The 26,860-nt window shown below is 39.2% G+C and overlaps 1 protein-coding gene across 2 annotated transcripts; it reads left to right on the forward strand.

The window, feature by feature from the left end:
• Window positions 1–1,827: 1,827 nt before the first annotated feature.
• LOC141901913 (uncharacterized) lies at window positions 1,828–10,899 on the forward strand. 2 transcript variants are annotated; one of them, XM_074789480.1, is made up of 6 exons: window positions 1,828–1,885; window positions 3,377–3,533; window positions 5,009–5,078; window positions 6,483–6,821; window positions 7,765–7,947; window positions 8,570–10,899. In XM_074789480.1, the coding sequence occupies exons 2-6, from the start codon at window positions 3,406–3,408 to the stop codon at window positions 8,825–8,827; spliced, it is 978 nt and encodes a 325-aa protein (XP_074645581.1). In that variant the 5' UTR covers window positions 1,828–1,885; window positions 3,377–3,405; the 3' UTR covers window positions 8,828–10,899. The 2 variants fall into 2 exon arrangements, with proteins under 2 accessions (XP_074645581.1, XP_074645582.1); XM_074789481.1 differs by lacking the exon at window positions 1,828–1,885 and adding an exon at window positions 4,586–4,636 and having other exon boundaries at window positions 3,437–3,668; window positions 5,011–5,078.
• Window positions 10,900–26,860: the final 15,961 nt, after the last annotated feature.

The following is a 26,860-nucleotide window of genomic DNA, read 5'->3' on the forward strand; positions in this document are numbered from 1 at the left end:
GTCGATATATCGTGACGTTTTGACGACATATTCCGTTTTCTCGACCATTTTCCTCGCGACAAGTCGATATATTTATGACGACTTGATACTCAGTCGTCTTATTTCTGGTCTCTTCGTCTTCGATATCGGCGCGTCGTCAAATTTATGGCGACTTGTCGTGACCTTATTGCGACTTGAAATGTCGTCATGTCACGAAGTTTATTCGACAAATCAACTTTCCAATGTCGACTGTGAAGCCGTGTCACTGAAATCATGTCGTCAGATCGCGATAGCCTTCTCGATAACTCGACAAAATTTTGTCGACTAGTGAGGATACACCGACAAGTCGATGCAGATACGTCGACTTGTTTTGACGTCGCGAAAAGTGTCCTAATTTCTTAAACGCGCTCAACCGCTGGCGCCGCATCATTCAGGACTTTCAAAGCCGGTGTCGGGTAAAGCTTCACGTGTATGCTGAGGTAAGCAAAGGCATGCATTGGATCTTTTTAAGCTCACCCACCCAGTGGGGGCCAGGCCTCTAGTCCCCGGTTCGTGGCACTGGCCGTACTTCCACTGAGACTTATGACCAAAACTGCGCGACGGCCCCACGCGCACGAAGGCCGGGTTCATTTGCTATACTGTTGATAAAAACATCTTTGGTCGGCAAGCATGAGGCATAAGCCTAGGCCTCTGTGATAAACTAATATTTTTTCAACCTAACCTAGCCTAGTATTCACGTGAATATTTTGGCAGGTTTTGGAATTGTGGGGTTCGAACGACACACGCACGCACGCACGCACGCACGCACGCACACACACACACACACACACACACACACACACACACACACACTCTGGCGGCGGGTTTTTACGATCTACGTTTTGTGCCACCTTTCATTTTGGAGCCAACAAAATGACAACGTCAACTACGAACAAGAAGAAGGCGATAAAAGTTTGGGCGCGTGACGGAAACGTGAGGAAAGGTTTTTTTGTCGAAACATACTCACAATTGAGGGAGTTATGTGAGTATCCATGCCCACCACCTTCCCGTACACAGTAGGCTACGCCTATACTAAGTCTTGTATTGTGCTCGTCAGAAAAAAAAGATTCCGGCTACTACAATCACAGGGGCTCGTATCTTAAGTTTGGGGGTGAACTAGGTACTGGATGATCTAAGCTACAGTTCACCCCCAAACTTATGATACGAGCCCCTGTGACTACAATAGGCCATACAATACAATACAATACACACTAGGCCTATCATGCCTATTGACATGTAAATTGTTTTGGCAATAGACTGATATCCAATGTCTATTTCTACTTGATTTGAGAGGATATCTATTTTCGTCTGACGAAAAGGTCTTAATTTTCTCATGTTGAATTGAGAAAATTTAGCCATTTTTAAAACGAAGTGGATATTTAACTGGCGTAGGCCTACGGCTAAGTGTTAACTTCTACTATTTTACCTTACATCATTACTTTTATAGTACGCTGAGGCTACTCGTACGGACCCGTACGGATTACTCTGGAGGCTATTCGTACGGGACTAGGACCTGCACGCTAATAACTGTCGCTGATTGGCCGATAAACGCCGCGCATGCGTACAGAGGTGCACGACTTAGAAAATTCAAGAAAAGTGTGGAGAATAGTTAGAAAAAATAGCGGATCGAGCGAGACTCGAACCCGGGCTAGTAAATTACTAGCGCAGCATCATTCCACTAGACCACCGAGCTCGCTGACAGTCGGTCGAATGTTTTAACTACATATAGCCTCACCTTACCCTAACCCTATACCTTCCCGTACACATAATTCCAGAGTTATCCGACGGGTGCGTACGAATAGCCTACGGAATTATTCGTACGGGTCCGTACGAGTAGCCACTTCGTTTATAGTATCAACTAATCAAAGTAAGAATAAAATCATTTTATTGGGTTTAGGGTTCGGGTTCTAAAGGACCCAGGTCCAGGACCCAGTTCCACAGTTCTGTTCTGTGTTAAGATTTGACTCTGGAGTTATAACATCGAAAATTAACTGATTTTAACTCAGAGTAAACTCTAACTCACAACTTTGGAACTGGGCCCAGAGGGTTAGGATTAGAGTTAGGGTTAGGGTCCGTTTTACCCCTAGGAATAGGATTAGGGTAAGGTGAGAAACCATAGATAGTTAGGCCCCTAAAACATTTGATTAGTTTTCAGCGAGCTCGGTGGTCTAGTGGTATGACGCAGCGCGGGTCCTTCTTATTACCGAGATGACGTTATTTACCGAGATGAACAGAGATGACATGAAATATAACATATTTATTTATTCCTTATCGATTTTAACACTTGAAATCATGTTATATCAGTAATAAATACCTTCTAGAGTCATCATATTCTACTTATTTTTCAGGATATTTTGTATAAAAAAAAATTTTGACTTCAAATACGTCATCTCGGTTAGCAATAAAATTTCATTGAATTTGATTGATTGACGATCTCATCTCGGTAAAGTTAAAAGTTATTTTTCTACAAAAATATCCTGAAAAATAGGTAGAATGTGACTCTAGAAGGTATTTATTACTGATATGATATGATTTCAAGTGTAAAAATCGATAAGGAATCAATAAATATGTTATATTTCATGTCATCTCCGTTGATCTCGGTTCATCTTGGTAAATTACGTCATCTCGGTAATAAGGAGGACTGACGCAGCGCTAATTTACCTGGCCCGGGTTCGAGTCTCCCTCTATTTTCTATAACTCTGTTCTCCACACTCTTCGAATTTTATAAGTCGCGCACCTCTGTAAATCAGCCAATCAGTGACGATGTACGGTAAAATAGCGGAAAAACACTCTGCCGTACACAGTAAAGTATCCACTGTGTTTTAAAAATTATAACAATATATTTTCTGTCACTGCTTCTTGACAAGAGCGATATACGCTTAGAAGATGTTGCAGATATGATTTCTGAGCAAGTCATCATAGCTTTCCGTAGATTTTCTATGCATACGAACCATGATTTTGATGATATGAAACTAATTTAAAATGTTTGGCATGGAAACATAAAATTGATTAGTTCATAAAACCAGGGAGATGGGAGTCCCACCTCCCTGGAGTCTTTTTTCTCTGATTCAAATGAATTAAAGAAGACCTTTTAGCAATCCATCAACACATTGCAAAATGAATTCTAAAAAAATTGTTTCCTTGACTGCGCAGTTTCACTGGTCCTATTTAATTAGGCTAAGACCGATTTGAAGTAGGCCTATGTGTTCAAAAGATTAAGAGAAATAGGCCTTTCCAAAAATATCGATGTCAGACGAAAATAAATAGACTTTAGCGGTATATGTCACAACATCATCCTATCCAATACCTTTAACCTGATCTACAATTGTATTTTCATTTATTACTTTTCTTGAAACAGGTCAGGAAAAGTTTTCCTTAGATGGTGAAATGATATTTCGACTTGTTTTACGAAGTGACGGGACTGAGATCGACAATGACTATTTTGATGCAGTCCCAGATGATAGCATCCTCATGTTATTAACTGAGCAGGAAGAGTGGTATGATCAATCACCTCCAGGGAACAGCATATCTTTTGAGCCTGAGAAAGCACACAAACCAAAAATGTTTTTAGTTCCTAGATACCATTCATCCTCAGCAGGGGAAAAAGTTTGGCTGAATAGTTTTCTTTGGTTTACCTTTGTTAGTGATAGGTGAGTTGGCATTGAGCCAATTATGTAAAATCCAGGTTCATTTTATTGTGCGCATTTGTTTCATTAGTTCTCGGCCAATGATGTATTATTGATGCGATTGAAGACAAACGAAACCTCCGCCGATGACCTGGTGGGGAAATTCTTAGCTCTTGCGCACAAAATTGTAATGACCTTGATTTGCGGCGGAGTGGGTCGTCTCTACAAGTGGATGTGATTGGGGAAATTCTGGGGATTCTGGTGCTACTAAAATAATTATGGGAAAGCCATAAAATGGCGAACGTTTCATTGGACTAAGTACATGTGCGAATTCCAATTGCTCATTCCTTGTGATAGTATAATTGTTTCACTAGGTATTGTTTCATTTAACACCCATTGTGTGTTTTGATTGACTATTGAAGTGTTAGTGAACTTTGGAAGAAGTTGTCAGGACTTTAAATATTTAGCCACCCTCTGTTTGGTGATATAATATGAATTTTATTTTCGGGGTTAAATATTTTTCATATTATGAAAAATATTTTTTTCAAAATATAGAATAGTTTCCCTACCTACCTGTACCCTACGAAATATTGGACGTGGACCATAAACAAATGTATAATTTTGGCCTTTTATACTACAAAATAATTCCTTGAGAAAGATGAAAAGACAATATGAAATAGAACTTTGAACTCAAGAATTAAAAAGATTTTTCATAAGCAATGCCCTGCTCAAAACAAGCTCCAGTTTTCAAGGTAAACTAGACTTTGCCCATGGGCAATTTATTTCAGAATAATGCGTACAGTCACAACATACATCTGAAGAAACGTGGTTTTCTTTCCTTGTAGTATATTCTATTCTGTCTGCTAGGCTTTGTGTTTGACCCAAGTATGATTTACATATGTGTGAATGCATAGGTTATTTAAAATCTTTTGTCTTTTTAGAGTCAAACCAAGGGGCGTCAGCTACAATGAATACTACTCCCTCAGTAACTGGTATGTTGTGTAACTTCGCAGAGCCTTAAGCCTTACTAAACTCATATATATATATATATATATATATATATATATATATATATATATATATATATATATATATATATATATATATATATATATATATATATATATATATATTCGAAATTGGTTTAGTCATCATCCGTGTTTCGATTCCATTTGTATTTCCGATTTGATTAAAAGTGTAAGTTTTTATTTGGATATGTACTCGACACAATAATCGTCCCAGCTATAAGGACTTAACAGGGTTTTTCCTATAAAGGCAACTTAATTAGTTCCTTGAAATCAATTGATGGGCTGATACAAATGGTGCTTTCGTAAGATCTAATTCATCTGTTTGTGAATATTTTTAGAGCAAAGGCTGATAACTTTGACGGAAAAAATGAATAGGAAAAGCAGTGGAGGAGATTTGAGTGATATGGTTAGGATCCTACTTCTAAAACCTTCATTTTACACTGTATTTGAAGCTCATTAGGGCATTCACTTTTTGTCTGATTGTCTAGATAGAATCCAGTTATTTTAGGTTTTCAACACGCTTTGATGTATCAATTTAAAGATGTATTAACCCATTAGCACTCAGGAATTGCACTATGTAGTGTCAATTACTCCTCAGAAAATTCAGGGCAAAATCCAAGTTCATCATGATACCGAATAACTCATTTACTGTTTATTTCCATGCATTACAAATGGTCAAGGCTTTCACATGCTGTAAGATTTGATGAGGTGGGCCGCCAAAATCCTGTCCTTTTGGCCCCCCGAAATTTATCCAAACTTATTTGGATTTGAAGTAATAGCCCAGATGTGTCCTGTTCAAATTCTAAATACTCGAGAAATTGAAATAGGGGATGTTGATTTCTGTTTGGTATTTCGAGGACTTAGGTGTGTTGTTCATCATAAGCTAATGGGTTCAAAACCCACTATAACCGTTTTCGTGCAGCATGCAAAATGTGCCGGGCAGATTCGGGTGGCTTGAGGAGTAATAGGCAGGGCGGATATGGGCGGCTTGAGTGCTAATGGGTTAAAAATGTTTCAATGGATAATCTTGATATTTGGTTTGGCTTATACATGTGTTAATCCTAGACATATCTGCAATTCAAATAAGAACAGTCAGTTTAGCGATCTTCAGACAATGTCTATAAACACATCTGTTTGTTCAAAATCTCGTCTATGCATAGTGCCTTTGATCACATCATGTTGATACAGGCGCTAATAAAATAATAATGATAATAATAATAATAAGGATAATGATAATAATGATAATGATCTCAATCAGATTCAAGATATCAGACTGGTGGCAATTTTTGTAATAAAAATCGACACTTATTTGAATTTTTCAATTCTGTAGATGCTTTAATCAATTAGGGACCTCATCTTGATCTCTCATGTTTGTACCGCCAATGGCCCACCAGCATAAGCAAAAGTGGGTCAATCCAACACAGGCCAGCTGCCCTGTAACATTTGTGTGCCCCTAAAAGATATTTTCCTGAATTTTGTGACTTGTAGCTTTCGCATGGTTTGCCATTTTTCATTGAAATTCATAGTGGGTATACTTAGGGAAGGGATCCTAAACATATAAGACATGTTCAGTCAATTATCACACAATCGGCGGCCATCTTGGTGTCATCAACCTCCATTCGTAGTTTGAAAAAGTTTTATTTCAGGACAATATCAACAGGCTCTAACTTATAGTCTTCATATTTGATAAATGTTATCACTATCATAGGATTCATCTCCTCACATGAAATACCAAGTAATTTGTTCTCCCCACTAGGGGGCATTAGTTGTCTTAATGTGTAATTCTTTTTTCTTTATTTGCATGATCTAGAAGCGAAAAAAGTCAGTGGTTACTGTGACATGCGGATGGCAACATTATAACCACCTACCGTCGAAATATGTTTTGGTTAAATCGAGTTCTTCACACCCTAACGTTGGGCCTAGACCGATCAGCTTCAAACCTGAATCAGAATATGAAGAAACAATCAATATATTGCGTGAAACATTTTTCCCGAATAAGCGGAACTTTCTCGGACGTTTAAGTTCCATGGATTCTTCGTTGGGTAACTCGAGAGGGGAAAACCTAAATCGCGATGATTTCTCGATACAATCATACACCGAAAACAGTGTAACTCAAAAGCCGAGATTGTATATCCTGACAAAGATGAGGGTAAAGTTTTATTTCTTTATTAATTAATTCCATTAAGAATTTAATTGGAGCTAGTTAATCAAAATTCGTTTTATTGAATTTACTGCAAATAAGGTAATTTAAATGATTGCAAAATATTCTTGGGTGAATGTTGATTATCTGTCCTGTAATATTCGTAATATACCTTAATTTGCTTGGTTTGATTTATTGGGCAAATCTTTAGCTTGTAAATGCTATTAGTCCTACGGTTTTTATCAGATCAAGATGAAACTTGGTTTATAATGGTACATACGATGGAACTTGGTGACATATCCACCGCGTCCTTAAACAATATAGACCCATATTTTGGATTAGACCCCTCAGGGGTGCCTAGTGGCTGGGTATTTCTATGAATTGTTTATAATCCATTTTAGATCATTACCATATTTGGTATGAATATTCTATTCGTTACAGCAGCAGTTACTTCGTACATTAGTTGTGCCTAGATTGATCCTTTGAGTATGGAAGTGATAAGGGGCCTCCAGTTGTTGCGTTGCAACTCGACAAAGCGCCATATTTATGTCGAGATGTCACGATATATCACGTCAAGTCGACATGACTTTTCGTTTTCTTGGCTATTTTCCTCGTGACAAGTCGATATATTCATGACGACTTGACACTCAGTCGTCATATTACTGACATCCTCGTCTTAACATTTTGACATCTCATCAAATGACGACTTGTTCCGTAGAAAATAGATAAAAAAGCAAAATTTGTCATCAATAAGACCTGTTGAGTTGGAACACGACAACTAGAGGCCCTTTATCGCTTCAGTACTTGAGGGTACCCTTGTTAATTGGGCTATTAGATAAATTGATTGATGGCAAATTTTACAAAACGCAGCAGTGCTCTATCAACAAACAGGCTGACAATTGTGATGACCTGGTCTTACCGATCATATATTTATGTTTATATTCATGTATAGCTGCTACCCGAAGACACAGACGATGACTCTGATTTTGATGATCTCCCACTGTTAACTATTAGACAAAGCGGAAACACAAATGCTGTAGGTGTTGTTAACAAGGAAAACTCCCCGAACTCGCCTGTATTTCATGTTCTTAATACAGTACCAACCGGGAATTCAACGTGGTCTGAAACAAATCAGGTAAAATATCCAATTCTTGTGTTTTAAGTCTTATCACGAGGTGTAGCTCCAACAGATGAATAATTGTCTCTGCTAGTACCAGGACACAGTAATTTCATATTTAGAGGCAGTTATGATTATGAGTTATTAAGAATTTTTCATTAAGTTTTGTATTCATTTTGTTCTAGTCAGTCTCTACAGAAATTTTTGATTGCTTTTTAAGTCCAGTGGGCTATTGCATTGTCATTTTATGCCCTTACCTTCCGACCATCTGTTCATTTCGTTTGTCCGTAGACATACCGGTAATCTAGTTATTGATGGAAGTTTTTAAGACCCTTCGATGGATTGGTTTACCTTAGACGCATCTACAGCCCAAAAACTGGCCCAGTCAATGTGACATTTTTAGGCCCAAAAGGTCAATTTCAGTCTGAATTCTCAGACCTGTAAATTCCTAATACACCACAATCAATTACAAAATTGTAGGTCATGACATGGTCTATAATTGTGGCGGGTTTTTTAACCTAATTGGTTTCTTTATGTCTTCACCAGGGGCGCTGCATATTGAAATTTTCTGATTGCATAATAATTCTGATGAAATACCCCTTTTATTTGACAAATACAAGTTGCTGTTCGTATATTTTAGGTTCAACGCAATTCCTCAGCATGTCCGTCAGCATGTCCGTCAGCATGTCCATCAGCATGTCCGTCAGCATGTCCACCTGCAGCGACATCGGCAACAAGAGAGCTCTGTATTTTGTGCTATGATCGACAGAGAAATGCTTTTTTCATACCATGTGGCCATTCATTTTGTCTGGTGTGCTCAATGCATATCCATGATTCTCGGCATGTGTGCCCAACATGCAGAACAGAAATAGAGTGTGTTCAGAGCATTTTCTACTAAAAGGACACGAACTGTGAATTTTTGCATTTGATTTTTATGGAAACGATAAAGTGCCTCCCAAGCTGTCATATTTATGTCGATATATCGCGCCAAGTCAACATGAATATGTCGACATATCGTGACGTTTTCATGACAAATTTCGCTTTTTGGCCCATTTTTCACGGGACAAGCCGTCATTTGAAGACACGTCTAAATGTAAGATGAGGACGCCATTGATATGACGACTGACTTTTAAGTCGTCATGAATATATTGACTTGTCGCGAGGAAAATGGTCGTGAAAACGAAATATGTCGTAAAAACGTCACGATATGTCAACACATTGATGTCGGCTTGATGCGATATATCGACATAAATATGGCGACTTGTCGAGTTGGAACGCGACAACGGGAGGCCCTTTATCGCTTCGTAGATTTTTGTTTGTTAATTATCAGGGTTCTTACAGATCAGGGAATATCAGTGAATCATGTCTCCTCGATGGGGGAGGCATATGTCTGCCGTGCGGTGTCCGCCCTCCCTATGACATATCGTTAGCGCGATACAGGCTCAAATTCATATTGCATTTTTCTTAAACTTAGTGTGAGGATTTGGGTAGGTGAGATATCAACTCCTTTTCAAAATAGAGGTGATCGACCATCAAATACAGCCACTACGGTAGCCATCTTGAATTTGTCAGCACAATGTCGATATGTCCACATATCCCGTCAAGCCGACATAAATGTCGACATATCGTGACGTTTTTACGACAAATTTCGCTTTTTCGCCCATTTTCCATGGGACAAGTCGTCATTTGAAGACATGTCGAAATGTAAGATGAGGACGCCAGTAATATGATGACTGAGTTTCAAGTCGTCATGGATATGTCGACTTGTCGCGGGGAATGGTCGAGAAAACGAAATATGTCGTCAAAACATCACGATATGTCGACATATTCAGATCGACTTGATGCGATATATCCTGATATATTGATATAAGTATGACAATTTGTCGAGTTAGAAAGTACGACAACTGGAGGTTATCGCTTCCGTACAACAGCCTGGTTGGTATATTTGATTGATATCTATGAAACTTGATATGAGAGTAAAGACAATAATTCTTACAAACTCGATGAACAGTTAAATAAACTCAGCTGTTTATGGAGTATGCAGTTTCAATTTCTTGCCCCTTTACTGTTCCCTTACCTCGAGGAGACGTGCCTAGTTCCAGATTTATTTTTCCTTGCTTGGGAACATCAGGGAATACCGACTTTTCTTTAAATCAGGGATTTTTCTATTTCCTTATCTGTAAGATCCCTGATAGATACACCATTCCACTATTTTGTTTTAGCCTGTTTAGGTTTTAACAGTTTTAAGATATGTATAAATACACATATATCATTAGCAGTGGCCAGTTTTAGGCTTGGACTTAAGGTAGTTAGTTTGCATAGTATCTAAACTCTAGACTCAAAATGTAAGGATTCTATGAAACATATGATTCTAAGTAATAGTGTAGAGAGTTGAAGGAAAACTATTCTTTTTAAACTTCACGGAATAAACTTATTTTATAGATCAAAGTTGTGTATTCAAATACTATATTCTTTGACTGAAAAATGAATGTGTATTTTGTATTTTTGAGTACACTACGCCCTAGTAGGGTTTTAGACGCTTGGGAGAGAGAGTTGAAACAACTAGCTACCTTAAACACCTAGCTATGACCAGATAGATTTATAATCATCGAGCATGAGAAGAGCTTCGTTTTCTGACATATGCAAGAGAAATGTCTTTCATTTTGTTTTTATTTTAAGCATGTAATTGTTTTAAACACACCCGGTGCTTAGGTTAGTGGGGTACCAGTGTTAGTGTTCATTTTCTTTTTATAAGCAGAAAAAGATCTTTTACAATTAGCAGTAGCAAACTTGTTTCTAAGCTACGGGACCTGAACGTTTTTAACTTGCGTGTATGCAGATTTGGTAGTGAAATATATACAGAAAAAGTAGCGACTGATTAATAGTTGGACATGTAGTGTTACAGAAATGGTGTATATGTGCAATGGTGTTATTTGGTGTTATCCAATTTTCATGTATACCGTACGTGTCTGAATAAACTTCTTATACGTTTGAAATTGTTGTTTATTTTTTTTCCAGTCTGGTCCGTCAAGGTTCCTGACCATGTCTTGACATTTCACATTACAGTTTTTTGCCAAGGTCCTTAAGCCCGTAGCCAGCTCTGTCTTTGGGCTCCATTTGCGTGAAAGTGGAACTTTTATGAAGTGCAAACGCTTCCTCAGGCCTCAGGCGAAAAATTGATACCTTGTCTATAGAAAGCTTGTGAGAGCTGACTAGTTTCTCGGTAGGTTCTTAAAAGAGGATTACTAGAAGAGCCATTTATATAAGCTAACCATTCTTTAGAATGAGAGGGAGAAAGGGAGATTTGATTAATAAACAAAGAGCCTTGGTTTTCCCACAGACAGTTAAAAATTGAAGTGACAGAGAGGCAGCAATAGACTTACCCCAGCTGGGAGGTTGATTTGATATGAAGGTTCATGAAGTTCGCTGTAACGAGGTTCCACTGTAGTTCCAGTAACGTGAAATTGTTGGAATGATTCTGATGAGAAGTGGAAATTGGACTAGTTCACCTCTAACTGCGGCATTTGACAATTGTTTTTTTTTTTTACTCTGCAAACCTCAACATCAACCTTCTATCTGGGATTGATTCACAAACATTATGCAAATTGGTTGAGCTGACGCCATCCAAATAGCTGACACCCAAACTTCAGCACAATATAACATGATAGGTGCAATAAGATTAAAAGTTTGTAGGCGATAGTGATATTGTTTCTAACATTGATGGACGTTAAAATTTAAACATAGCCTTTTTTGCATGATCTAGAAGCCGTTAAAAAGCATTATTAAATTTACGAGGCAGAAAATAATATAACCAAGTAGCAATAGTTACGGACAATTTCAATCACCAAACCATCATAGTAAAAAGTGTGATTATTAAGGAGATTTCCTCCTTTATTAAAAATTACAATCTTAGTTTTATTCTAGTTCACTGTAAAGCCCGATTTTCTACAGTAGGTGTCGAGATTGCCTAGAGCCTTCTGAAGACGCTGACTTAGAGATAAGGACGAGTTATTAAAAGCCAAAGGTTGCATGTAGAATTAGGTTATTGAGGAGAGGATGAGGATCGCAACTGGACCTTTGGGATGCGATGTGCTAAAAACAACTGGAAGTTATTCCTATTGTTTTCAACTTCTAATCATCTATGCCCTCAGTTCTGCCTTGTGTTTTCCTTCTCCATAGCAGAGGTAGCCTAGAGTACATACAAGATCGATCTACGAGCAAGATCATTTTAATTGCTCGTAGATCGATCTTATGTATTCTGATAAGATGAACGCCCGGTTAAATTTTTTTTAGTAAGCAGGCGCGGATCCAATGGGGCTTCAGCCGACCCGGACTCTATTTTTGATCGGGCTTACTTTCTCGCACGTGGGAAGCATATGGGAATGTTACTAAAATGACTGTGAGCATCATTTAACCTTGGATGAATACTCCAAGATTTAACACAGTACAGTGTAACAGTGTACTTTATAGTAGTGACAAATTCCCTCTTAATTAAGTACCGGTAATACCTGCAACCTAGACCCGGTTCCACAGTTGTGAGTTAGAGTTAACTCTGAGTTAAAATTAGTTCATTTTCAATGTGTTAACTCAGGGTCAAATCTTAACTCCGAACTGTGGAACTGCAGCCTGGTTTTTATGATACTGCCACCAAACGTTCATCATCTGAAAGCCACACGTCCTTTTCTGTTGAAAACCGTTTTAACTTATGTTCTATCTCGATTAGTTTACAAGATATCGGCACATAAACCTTAGCCTGTAACGGCTGTCATTATGCCTCTGATACAAAAATGTATGTGAGTTGAAAAGTTTATAAAAAGTTTGCAATTTTCAGAATCATTTTAAGTGTGGTATCCATAGAAAACCGAAAACTTCGGGAACATTAATCAATATTAAATGAGTAATTAATTAATGAATAATTAATCAATTTTCTCTATTCCAACATTTATCAGGATTGGGACCATCAGTTATACTTTGTTCTTTTTGAATGTCCTTGATTTCTTTTTTTAAAATTCATTTTTAATGTTCACCCGGATGTTATGAAATGGGGTATAGCTTTACGACCAGTCAGTCCACAGTACAAACCTCAAACCTCCATTCAGACTAATTTTCATCGTCATCTCAAAAGGCAAGGTTGAATCTTCATTAAGGTGGTGGGACCTGGTTTAGAAATTCAACATTTCCAGTGGGTAAAAAGCTGCCCGTCGTGTAACAAAGGACAGTTTTTAGCTCGGTATACTATTTGATAATCGTCCTTGAATCCTCAAAATTGTTGTCTCAGAATTTCTAATAATTCATAGAATTGAAAAATTTATCGATTATCTTCATCACATTTTATTGAATTACTAATCAAAGTATATGTTTTATATTTGACATGTGAACACATATTACAATTTCATCTCATAAAGTTACGATCTTGAATCGTTTCGATCACTGCAATAACTGCTCGGAAAAGTTGCGGTGCATCATCGGGTGACGTAGGAAGAGGAAGTTGATTATTCTGTGCTCGACAAGCACGGCGAATGAAGTCTAAGAATTCAGTGCTACACCCTCTTTCAGGATATTCGTCAACGTATTCTCCAAATACTTCATCTAGGTCATCAACACGACACGATAAAGGGAAAGAGTGATCGACGGCCCCAAATAACTCACACGATTCGTATGCAATATTGGGAATGAAACCCCCTTCCCCATTTCGTTGCTGCCTTATTCGGTGCGAATTCCACATGGTTCTGTACGTGTCTAGGTGTCGTTGAATTACAGGCAGGAAACAGAATCGGAGACATTGTACATGTATGGCATCGGCGTCATGAAATATGCCCGTGTCCCTCATGTCCAGGAAGATATTTCGCCAGAAGTCAGTGAAGTTTAATCTAAGTCGTGACCAGAAACTTTCAATTCGTTGGTTAGCAGTCGATCTACCATACATAAAGCTATTCATCCCACGCATAAGGTCGCCATGAGAGAATCTTAGTACAATTTGCATGTCCCTCAAAATAGCATTTTCTGTCCCTCGGTCACATCTTAGCAGTCTCGGTACTCGCCCTATTTCTTTCAAGAAATCCAGGTAAAATTGCGCTATGTATCGGGGGTTATTGTTAGACGGTCCACATTTGAGCCAAAGAAGCTTTCGAGAATAACCATCTATTGCAGCGTGGATGGCAATACCGAAAGGTTTTAGCTTATCGTAGCCATCGATGTGAATGAGAAAATTTGGACCTTGATTGATATATTGTCTCCTCCGGAAGCGACGGTGTCGACGGAGAGAAACACCTTCGGGATCAATTGCTTCAAGGAATTGTCGGACGGTATCTTGGGAGACTCGGACACCATGCACCACATTGAGGAGCCTCCAAATGCTCCTGTAACCGTAATTTTCATAACCAGATTGATGTAGTTCCAAAATAAGTCTGATTAACTGAATATGATCTTCTGCCCGCCGAATCCTCAATCCTAGTCTCCTCTTAATGCGTTTTATTGTCCGTTCACTGATGAGTATACCGTGATTGGTTACCAAAGAGGCTCGAATTTCTGTCACGGTGTACATTCTTTCAAAATAATGACGGACTAAGACATCTATATCCATCTCCTGAAATGATAATTACATGAGATAAAACGTGAGAACAAAACGTGTCAATAAAAACGTAAGGCCTGCTTGTAAACATTCAGGTGCAACGTGGACGCCCTGTAATTTTTTTTTTATATTTCGGAAGGGGATGGGTGAATTTTCTTAAAAGGGCCATATAGACTAATTTTGTAACATATCTATGTACTGAAATGGCACAATGAGCCTTCGCCTGTGCACCATAGTGCTTGCTGATACGTCCATTTAGTTGGACTGAAAGATTCCAGCGTGCATATCAGTATGTACTTACTGGGACACACAAACGATTCCTTGGACCTGTGTATGTCAGCGGCACTGGTAACGGTGGTAGGCCTGCATCGGTTGCATGTACAAATTAGGACACTTTTCGCGACGTCAAAACAAGTCGACGTATCTGCATCGACTTGTCGGTGTATCCTCACTACTCGACAAAATTTTGTCGAGTTATCGAGAAGGCTATCGCGATCTGACGACATGATTTCAGTGACACGGCTTCACAGTCGACATTGGAAAGTTGATTTGTCGAATAAACTTCGTGACATGACGACATTTTTTGTCGACAAGTCGCAATAAGGTCACGACAAGTCGCCATAAATTTGACGACGCGCCGATATAGAAGACGAAGACACCAGAAATAAGACGACTGAGTATCAAGTCGTCATAAATATATCGACTTGTCGCGAGGAAAATGGTCGAGAAAACGGAATATGTCGTCAAAACGTCACGATATATCGACATATTCATATCGACTTGACGCGATATATCGACATAAATATGACGACTTGTCGAGTTGGAACGTGACATCTCGAGGCCCCTTATCGCTTCCGTAGGTTTTCGTTCGAACAATCGTTCAATTGAACAGAATCTTTTTTAATTTGAACAGAATTTTCTTGTCAGAACATTAAGTTTTTCGTTCGAACAAGTATATTGAAAAAAGTTTTTTCTCCGAACCGAAAGTATGAAGTATTTCGTTCAATCGAACATAATTGTTTTCATTCAAACATTCGTTCGAAAAAATTGTTCTCGCTCGACCAAATTTTTTTGCCGGGACTTAAAATTTTTCATTTCAACAATAACATAGCTTTTTATTCGAACACATTTTTTGTCAGAATGCAGAAAATTTTTTGTTCAAGCAAAAAGCGTATTGTTCGATCAAACAGAATTATTTTCATTCGAACAAGATTTTCTTGTTGGAACATTAAGATTTTTGGTCGAACAGCGTGTTAAGGTCGATTTGGAAATTTACTCGGTCTGGGATATGTTGGATTAGTGTGTATGTCATTTGTCAGGACATTAAACAGAAGACAACTTAGGATACTACCTTGCGTGACTCCACTAGTTTGACCGACTTATTCCAAGATGAGGCGTTCCGTTGATTTCGGCTACAAGTTTTCGTTCAGAGATAACTGCTGAGCCATTTGGGCGACCTATCATTGATACTGTTTCCTAATAGCCTGTTTAGTAATGGCTGATGTTGTGCCTTATCAAATGCTTCGTCGAAATCCACCGTTGAACAGGATTCTAAGACTGTGCAGAAAACCCTTTATCGCTGCTTTGCAGCTATATTTATTATTATTATTTTCTTCCACACTATTTTTACCAAAAGAACATAGGCTTTGTTACCTTACCGCTGTTTTATATACAATCCATATAACATCGTTTAGCTCACTGAGATCTACAAATAGCCCGCGTGTTTTTTCACGAATCATCGTTACAAAAGCGTTGTCGGGCCGTAAACATCGAAAATTTAGCCCCATTCAATGGGGCGACATGTTTTTCGAGTCGTCATCCCGAAATCAACCCGCAGGCCGACTGTCACTTCGATTATCAATTCAAGTATAAATGTACTAATTCATTGCCACAGACTTCACATTCAGTCGCGGTCTTCAAACAGTGATTTTAACAATAGCCCATTTTCCTCATCAGATCATATTACCGATACACTGGAAATTTACTACTTTAGATTTTAAAAGCACTGTCGAGCCGTAAACATCGACGAATCGACGTGTGTTACAACATCGTCGTTCCGGGGATCAGCTGCGAGTTTCTCCTCATCATGAGAATCAAATAGAGTACAAATTAATTTATTACTACCAGTGATTTGGCTGCGGGTTTCAAGGAGTTAGTTTAACAATACCTATTTTTCTTTACCGAATTAACCGTGTATTTACTAAGATAAATCTTTAGTGTACCGGGGAATCGTAGACCTAAACTAAACACGCCGAAGAGATATAGCGGAGAAAAGCTGTTATGTCGACGTGGTATCGAAATAAAAGAATATATTACTTAATTCGGCCGCGGGCTTCAAACTCTATATCAATACCATCAATACTCTATATTTCCTACAGTACATACCGATCATTGTCAAATGCACAATGTATTTACTAAAAACAAGTATATAACACACTCCTTTTCGTATGCTGGACTCACACTTGACATTCGGAGTAAGCGTTCGCTGTGGGGGAAAGGAGATCGTTCACTGTGTCGCTTGAAGTGTTTATCGAGTTTTACGCGGCTTTAGGCCTACCGGTACTGAGCTTTACTAAACAAACACAGTATAATTGTTGCGTTTATTAACGGACTCATTGGATTGAATTTCAAAACAAAATTTACGATATTTAGGTGGGTTGTTATTCAATAGGCCTACGACCAATCTGTCCAGATTTTAGGCCTACGCATATACATAGGCCTACATAGGCTATAGTAGCCTCTACTAGGTTAAAGCTAAGTTCACTGTAAAGGAGGAATCAAGATTTATTAAAATGCATGTTAATTAGTGATTAACTGGTTGTGACTTGCAACGATCAATCACAATTATCAATTTTATTGCCAAAAATGAAGAATTTTTTGAAAATTTCGTCTGAGCAGACAGCTTTATAAGCCAGACTTTTCATTTGAGTTTTTTCATCCTAAATGAAACTGGTATTTCATTAATTTCTAATGACTTAATTTCTTATGATTTAAGCAGGGCGTAGGTCGGCCTTGCGACGGCTTCTGATTCACTGCGACGCCTATCACTGCGACCGCCAGCGACGATTGTGTCGCAACGACTCATCGACCTACGTTCCCTTGCGACGGGTTGCGACTTACAGCAACGCCAGTCACAAGGAGTCGCACGTGTTCTACTTTCTGCGACGCGACACGACTGTCACAACCAACCGACGCGCTCTTGCGACTGGCAGAAACTAGTCGCACAAAGTCGCTGACAACCGTATCGTAACCGACTTGCACCGAAACTTGCGATGCAACGCGAGGATCGCATCGCGTCACAAGGCTGACGTACGTCCGGCTTTAAGTTACTGCGGAGCCCTAGAAATATCTTTTTTTTCGTTCAAAAGACCTTTCGCTTGAAAATTCTTTTGTCGGAACAAAATTTATTTCGTTCCAACCAATAATATTCTGTTCGATTGAACCAATTCGAAAAAAACGTTAGAACAAAGTTGAACAAACTTTTTTTTGTCCAAACGAAAGGTTTTTTGTTCGAACAATTGTTCGATTGAACAGAATCGTTTGAATTTGATCAGAATTTTCTTTTCAGAACATTAAGTTTTTCGTTCGAACAAGTATAATGTAAAAAGTTTTTTCTCCGAACCAAAAGTATTAAGTATTTCGTTCAACCGAACAGAATTGTTTTCATTCAAACATTCGTTCGAAAAAATTGTTTTCGCTCAACCAAATTTTTTTGCCGGGACAAAAAGTTTTTCATTTCAACAATATCAAAGCTTTCAGAATGAAGAAAAGTTTTGGTTCGAACAAAAAGCGTACAAGATTTTCTTGTCGGATCATTGAGTTTTTTGGTCGAACAGCGTGTTAAGGTCGTTTTGGAAATTTACTCGGTCTGGTATATTTTGGATTACTGTGTATGTCATTTGTCAGGACATTAAACAGAAGACGACTTAGGATACTACCTTGCGTGACTCGACTAGTTAGACCGACTTAATCCAAGATGAAGCGTTCCGTTGATTTCGGCTACAAGTTTTCGTTCAGAGATAATGCTGAGCCATTTCGGCAACCTATCATTGATACTGTTTCCTAATAGCCTTGTTTAGTAATGGCTGATGTTGTACCTTATTAAATGCTTTGTCGAGATCATAAAGAGTAATTATCGCCTAACAGTCGATTTTCCAGAGTCAAATAGGACATCTGGTTCAGTTGTCCATGGTTTCAAGAAGGTCTAATTGACTGTTTGTCGAGCTTCCCCCGTTATCGCTGCTTTGCAGCTATATTTAGAAATAATGTTCTTTTGATTTGAAATATTTTAGATTCAAGCTAGTGTAATATATTTGAAATGTGCGATGAACCCTTTCATTAAGCTGTGCGATCACTTTATTTACCAATTTAGTAGTTATGAACAATGTTAATTTTGTAGTATGTTTTAATTCAAATAGTATGTACTATAGTTTGTATACTCATGATATCATTATGGTGTTTCACAGTAAAATATGAATAAATTGGATATATGTATCAATAATATGAATTAATTGACCTTAAGGTTGTATCTACATTCCATTCAAAAGGAGGGGGATTTCTACCTACACTAAAGAATCGGGGATTTTTACCGAGAGGATTTTAACCTAGGGGATTGTTACCTAGGGTATTTTTTACCCAGATGATTTTTGCCGCTAACCATAGATGTAGTTTGTAATTTTGAATAATGGTCTTGGCAATGCCCTAATTATGAACAATTTACTTTGTTTTGTTGAATTAACTACTTGTAATCAATTCACTATATAACTATGGTGGATCCTAACAATGAGTCTGGCCAGCTATTCTAAACTCTTTCCGAAAATTATATTGCTAAGATATTCCTAGTCTTCATTATTTAGCATGAACTCTAGATGTTGGGATTTCGGATTCATTAAATGGTATCATGGGCGTGGAAGGTTTGGGCGGAGGTATTATGCTCCAGTTTGACGCGTAAAACAAAAAAAAAATATATCCATACATAGGTCATTGCAATATAGAAATTAAACTGTTGACAAGTTGTAATAAATCTCTATAGATGAAACAATTTTAAAGAAAATGCATTATGTTTGTAGTTTCTATTCAACTACTATTGACTGTGCGCCTCGGGCTCAATCAACTCGTCATCTCCATGATTTCTATCACACATCAGCTGCCACTGAAATATTTGATTAGGCAGTCCTATCAAAAGTAGCGTAAATTGATACATGCGAATAATTGATGTTTCCAAAGGGTTTTTGTTACTGGCTCGTTTACATGGGAATGGTCGAAATTCCCCGTTAAGAATCCCCCGAGAAATCCCATTGAAGAGGTTATGATTTGCTGCTGTTGGCCTGTTTTTTCGTTTGTATTGCAAAATTTAGTCCAAACTAACTGGAATCGTTTTAAATTGATTTCTGTGAAAATTTTTCCCCACATGTCAACAAGTGCCTTTCAAATCAGGATAGATTCCGATTGCGAAATAATGATTGTAGCAATTTTTTTAGTATTATTTATCTATGGTTTGATACGTCAAGATTTCAGTAAAAAGGGCAACTTTATCGTTTATGTTAGCGCAGCTTGGTATACAAGCAGGCTGACAATAACAAGCCACTGAATTTTATGGGGTTAGTCTTTGTATAGCTCTTTATCTAGAGAAAGTCAGTGATTAAGCCCTAAGTAAATATTGCTCAATTAAAGAGAATTCATTATGATGAGCGATGTACTAGCGATGACAGGCCTATGAGGCACCCGTAAATCAAATATATATTCCGCTGTGCCATGCGAAAATTATTGAAAATAATAAAACTTTTAATTTGAAATCGCTTAAATCAAAGCTAGTGTAATATATTTGAACTTCCTAGCGATATATTTGTCCTGTGTGATAACTTTTAGTATTAATGAAGTATATCAATCTTTGGGTGAACGGAAAAAAAGGCCTAGGGAAAAATTGGGAAAAATTGCCGTTAAATGAATATTAGAATTTGCTCCTTTTGTAATAACTTTGAATTGTCAAATTCAACTGGACATTGGTGTATGCTGAATATCACGAACAACGAAACATTTATCCTTAAAAACGTTGATTTTCTTTTTCATCTTTCTTTATTTCAATAATTATCAATCGATTTTTAAGTCGAATTAATTACCAGGATAGCGACTTAATGTGTATGTGCTTTTAAGTCAACTAGTTTCCGAACCCATGGTATGTCAATCAAGACGGATCTTTGTCTAGAAAAAGTAAGATGCATTTTATCATGGACTCTAAAACGATTGATGCGTTTTAGAGTCCATGATTCTATCCACTAATTTCAATGTAAGGACTATATAAGGCTATATGAATCAATACGAAAGCATGTATACCGCAGGTCACTTAATCTTAAGCTTCATTGTGAGAGTTGTTTAAACATAATGGTCACATGAGTAATTATTGGTTGTGCGACAATGGGAGAAATCTGCCTTAGACGTCTCATCTCGATATCCGGAGTCCTGGGCTTAGTAACTTATAGTTAAATAATAATAAGAACGCAACTATCACAATCTTCATGATGATAATGAGTTTATTTACAAGTTCAAACGTTTCGATCGATTTCGACTCATCTCTTCGAGTCCTTTTCAAGAAATGACATGAAAAGATACAAACTATGTATAGTATACTGTTACTAATTACAGAGAATATCATGCAGGCGTGAAGTGGCCTAGTTTACAAAGTACAAATGGATTATAAACATATCAAAATACGTTCAGTAAAAATGAGACACCATGTGTGGAGAGTTGTTTGTTAATACTTGGTTTTTTGGATTTTATATACAATGCCTCTTTGATGGTGATTTCAAAGTCATTTTTTTCCAGAATCAACGATTGAAAAGTTGTTTTTTAAAGAAAAATTTGATGCACAATTTTTACATGATGTTAAATGTTCCTTAATTGCTGAAGGCGAAGTTCCATGCTCCTTTACCCTTGTGGCCAAATGTCGCATTGTTTTACCAATGTATGTGTTATTTGCATCACGCAAACATTTGAATTTATAAATTACATTGGCGAACAAGGGTGAAGGAGTATGGGACTTGAGTGAAAAGTAGTTCCTAATTTTGAAAGAAGTAAAGACAATACGAATATCCACGTTGTAATATTGTTTGAATAGACTCTTGAGTTTTCTGCTAAATATAATTGAAGGGAGGCCTATGTAAGGAACGAAAAAAAGTGTTTCGACCTTATATTCCCTGACCATACTAGCGGGAGTATCATCACTACATTTACTATTCAAAAATCTTCTAAGACACGAATTAAAGAAATCTTGTGGGTAGCAATTTTTGTGGAAAACGTTTTTTAGGAAATCAATTTCTTGTGAGAAAACAAACCAACTACTGCTTATGGTATATGCTCTATGGAGCAGACATTGGATTAAGCCAAATTTCCATTTTTGCGGACACATAGCTGAAAAGTTTAGAATCAAGCTAGTGTAAGTTGATTTTCTAAATACATGAGAAGTGAAGGTACCATCATCCGTTGTTGGGAGCGAAATATACGTATCTAGAAATGGAAGTGTAGACGGTCCTATTTCTGAAGTAAATTTAAGATTTGGGTGTAGTGCATTTAGTTTCTCCAGGAAAGATGCATGTATTGAATCACGTCTGAATACACAGAAAATATCATCAACATAACGTAGGTATAACGATGGCGCGAAACTTTTCCCTGAACAATCATCTAGCAGCTTAGATTCAAAATAAGCCAGACAGAAATTAGCCATAGTGGGCCCTAGAGGGCTGCCCATTGTAACTCCATCTACCTGTCGAAAAAATCTATCGTCCCAAAATGTAGGGGATCAGTTTTGGCCACAGAATATTGGGCGTGGCTCCCAAGGGGCTAATCGAACGTTCAGGGAAACGACCGGAGACCTCATCCTATGGACCGACAAGGGCGGGGTCGCGCAATGAATGGTCAACAGAGCCCTCGCCCGATTCGGCGATAATGAGTGATTTTTGGTGGGATGACAAATATTCGGGGTATCATAGATATGACAACGACTGTCCGGAAATTGACAATTATATTTTTGATTATGATGATTATTTTGAGGACGATAGGGATGGTATATTTGACGTGTCATTTAATCAGGGCGACATGCTAGCAGATTCAGTTGACAGTTATTTTGAGACTGAGGACAATTATAATTCGTATTACTTTGATGACGAGGAGTCATTGGATTTAGATAGGTTTATCGGCTATCACACTCCTTCATGGGGGGCCGATAACGATTATGGCATTCAGGATCGTAACTTAGGGGACAGCTGGAGGGACAATTCCCAGTTGTCGTTAGATGGAAATTTTTATATGGATCGGGGATCCAATTTTGAGGACAGCTGGAGAAATAATTCCCTGTTGTCGGTTACTAGAGAGCCTGTAAAAAGACACAGGAGGGTCACGTTTAGCGATCCGGTTGAATTGCAGGAGGTACGTGCAGATATGGCGTGCTCGGGTGACAATATTAGTGTTGAAAGGTCACACCCTAGAGGGGATAATGGTCCGACGGATTCGGCAGAAGATGACCTTTTTAGAGATAAGAAGTCTCAATTGAATTGTCACGAACGCACTCCTGATCAGTATAAGTACCCGGTAACTTCCGAATCAGCGGTACAATGTGACCTAGTGTCAGTTGATAAAAGTAATAACAGTTCACGGTCGGAATGTCGTAATGATCATCATGATACGGAGACTGTCGTATCAAATGTATCAAATCAGGTGTCAACATCGGAAAATTGTTGTCAATTATTCGAAAAAGAACAGGATCGTCCTGTCACCTCGAATACCAGCGGTTTTCATCAACCAATCGGTAATGAAATGTCCAACGTACAGGACAGAGGTCAGGTTGTCCCCACGTCTAAACCGATTATGCCAATCAACGATAATGTTGGAATAAATTCGACCTACTATTCACTGTCAGGAACAACTTCCACCTATTACGACGACTTTAGGTAACACGCCAACCAACGACATAGGGTCTCTTTCTAGTCAGAATAATCCTATTGAACAAGAGGTTTATTCTTCGTCAATCATGGCAACTGTCGACCGAGTGACAGGTAGCCATTCGGGGACATCGTTAAGTATTTTGATCGACACGGGCGCCGAAATCTCTGTATTATCGAACGATTATTTTACGACTCATCCTCAGATATCAAATGGCCCTTTGCAGGTGGGTCAATTCCAATCTGCCCGTTGGGTAGATGGAACTAAATTTGACCTGAGAGGAGTTATTTCTGTGGATTTTGTGTTAGGCAATTTGGAAATTACGCACTCTATGTACGTGGTAGACGGTATCACGTCTGATGTAATTCTTGGAGCTGATTTCTTAGAACAAAACCCGGCAGTTATTGATTATGCAAGAAAGGTCCTTTTGTTACCAGGGGCCGATGCAATTTACTTCAACAATACCGTCAATTGGGGCAAGTCTTCGTCCGTCAAGGTTACGCGAATGACTGTCATTCCCCCTCATGTGAGGTCATCATAGACGGAGAATATTCGATTGACAGGACACAAGCATCGGTGGCAGTCTTTGAGCCGGCAGATCAATTAAGGGCACATGATCTTATGAGTGCATGGTCAGTTGTCAACGTTACGCAATCAGGCATTCCAGTTCGGGTCATGAATCCCACGTCACGACATGTCACCCTCTATGAGGATATGTGTCTTGGGCACTTATGGACAGATGGGTGGTCACTTGACCAATCCCTGAAGAATGAAGGGAATTCGGGACAGCTGACCCGACCTCCAGAGGTGTGGGTCACACATATAAAACACCCTCAGACATCCGCTGACATTGGGATACCTGAAATCGATGTCAAACTCAGACCTTTCACCATCACAAAATGTGAAACTTTTAGAACTCATCCGCTCATACAGGGACATCTTCGCACGAACGCCGGACGAACTTGGCAAAACCGACTTAGTCAAGCACGTCATTGACACAGGGGATGCAGCCCCGATTCGGAAAAGGCCTTATAGAGCCTCTCCAGCCATGCAAGATGTCATCGACACTCATGTCAAACAGATGTTGGACATGGGAGTAGTACAGCATAGTACTAGCATTTTGGGCCGCCCCAGTAGTTCTCGTACGAAATAAGAGCCCGGATGGTGAAGTCAAGTGGAGATTATGTGTTGACTATCGGGGATTGAATGCGGTCACTCGTTCTGACTCCTTCCCCCTGCCTAGAATCGATGATCTCTTGGCTCAAGTTGGGCAAGCAGCACCCACATTCTTCAGCTCACTTGATTTTCTAAGTGGCTACTGGCAAGTTGAAGATGATGAGGCCAGTAGAGAAAAAACTGCTTTCATAACCCAGTCGTTTTTTGGAATTTAAGGTACTCCCATTTGGTCTAAAATCGGCGCCATCTACCTTCCAAAGGTTGACTGGTGGTTTGCTAAGAGACCTGGTTGGAAAATTTTGTTTGGTATATTTGGACGATATAATTTGCTACTCGGACTCATTTGATAGCCATTTAAATCATTTGGTCCAAGTATTTGATCGGTTTCGTGAGTCAGGCCTTCGCTTAAATCCCAAGAAATGTCGGTTCGCGGTAAAAACCATTGACTTCTTGGGACATCGTATATCCAGGGATGGCATTGACTACTGACCCGGAAAAGGTAGCAGCCGTACAGGAATGGCCTGTCCCCACGACTTTAAGAGAACTACGAAGTTTTCTGGGGTTCACCAATTATTATCGGCGTTTTTGTAAAGGTTACAGCACTATGGCGCCCCCCTTACACCAGTTGACTAAGAAAGGCGTGCCGTATAGATGGGACGCTTCTTGTCAACAGGCTTTCGACACCCTTAAGCAAGCGATGCTCGAAGCCCCAGTATTGGCCTTCCCCATTTATGGGGCATCGCCATTTTTATTATATACTGATGCCTCGGATGAAGGTATCGGCATGGTACTGGCGCAGGTCCAGGATGGGCAAGAAAGAGCAATTGCATATGCGGGGCGAGGATTGAATGAAGCGGAGAAAAATTATTCTACAACGGACCGTGAACTCTTAGCTGTTGCAGCAGGAGTCAAAAAGTTTGAACCTTACTTACGGGGATACCATTTCGAGATTATCACAGACCACAGTTGCCTACGGTATCTTCAGACTATGAAAACCCTTTCGGGTCGTGTTGGCCGTATTGCACTCTACTTAGAGCAATTTGATTACTCCATATCGCATCGTCCGGGCAAGGCAAACGGGAACGCCGATGGGCTCTCTCGTCGCCCGTATCCCATTTCTGATAGTATGGAAGACACTATCGACACGTGTGCTCTCGAGGCTGACAATGAGCGGCCTGTGCCCGTCAACATGGGCGAGCTCCAGCGGTCTGATTTACAATTAGTATGTCTTATAGACTATTTACTTGATGGTACCTAGCCAGATGATGACAAGGAAGCCCGGAGAATTATCTTGCAGTCAGACTACTTCTTTGTTAATGATGATGGAGTTCTTTACCATGTAGACTCTAAAAAGAAAATTGAGGCTGATGGGCCTCGTCAGTTGGTCATACCTAAAAGAATGTATGCGGAAATGTTAGAGGCTGGTCATGATTCAATGACTGGCGGTCACTTGGGTCACAAACGGACCTACGAGACCTTGCGAGCAAGGTATTACTGGCCTGGTATGTATCGAGATGTTGAAAATTGGATTAAATCCTGTAAGGACTGCGCGACTAAGAATCAGCCAGGGAAGCCCATTAGGGCCCCGGTTAACCCCATAGCTGTCACAGGGCCGTGGGATAGAGTCTCAATGGATGTCTGTGGTCCTTTTCCAACAACGGACTCGGGAAATAAATACATACTGGTCTTTGTCGACTATCTTACAAAGTGGGTTGAAGCTTTTGCTATGCCTAATCAAGAAGCCACGACGGTCGCTACAATCTTCTATGAACAAATCATTTGTCGCCATGGGGCGCCCTCTGTCTTGCAGAGCGATCGCGGAACAAATTTCCTGAGTAAATTAGTCAGCGAGGTTTCGCGGCTATGTAATACGCCACGGGCACGGTCCGGTGCGTATAGACCACAAACTCAGGGACAAGTCGAGCACATGAATCTTGTGATTGTCAAGGCTCTGAGCATGTACTGCAATGAACGCCAAACCGATTGGGACGAATACCTTTACCCCATTCTATTTGCATATCGGGTAAGTCCAGCTTCGGATACGTCGCAATACTCGCCATTCTACCTCATGTATGGCCGAGAACCGAGGTTGCCGATGGACGTTGCTTTACTTAATCCGAGGGACGTTTACTTTGATGCAGGAGGCTTTGTCCAAGCAATGTTGCCAAAGTTGAAAGAGGCCAGAAAGTTAGCCAAGGCTAATATCAAAAAGGCGCAGGAGAAGATGAAGGAACGTTTCGACAGGACTGC

Source organism: Tubulanus polymorphus, chromosome 3 (genome assembly GCF_964204645.1).
Source record: "Tubulanus polymorphus chromosome 3, tnTubPoly1.2, whole genome shotgun sequence".
Taxonomy (NCBI): domain Eukaryota; kingdom Metazoa; phylum Nemertea; class Palaeonemertea; order Tubulaniformes; family Tubulanidae; genus Tubulanus; species Tubulanus polymorphus.

Coding starts and splice junctions, on each gene's coding strand:
- LOC141901913 (XM_074789480.1), top strand. CDS start 3,406: ATGATATTTCGACTTGTTTTACGAAGTGACGGGACTGAGATCGACAAT. Junction 3,534..5,008: donor TGGTATGATCAATCACCTCC/AGGGAACAGCAT, acceptor GTGAATATTTTT/AGAGCAAAGGCTGATAACTT. Junction 7,948..8,569: donor CGTGGTCTGAAACAAATCAG/GTAAAATATCCA, acceptor CGTATATTTTAG/GTTCAACGCAATTCCTCAGC.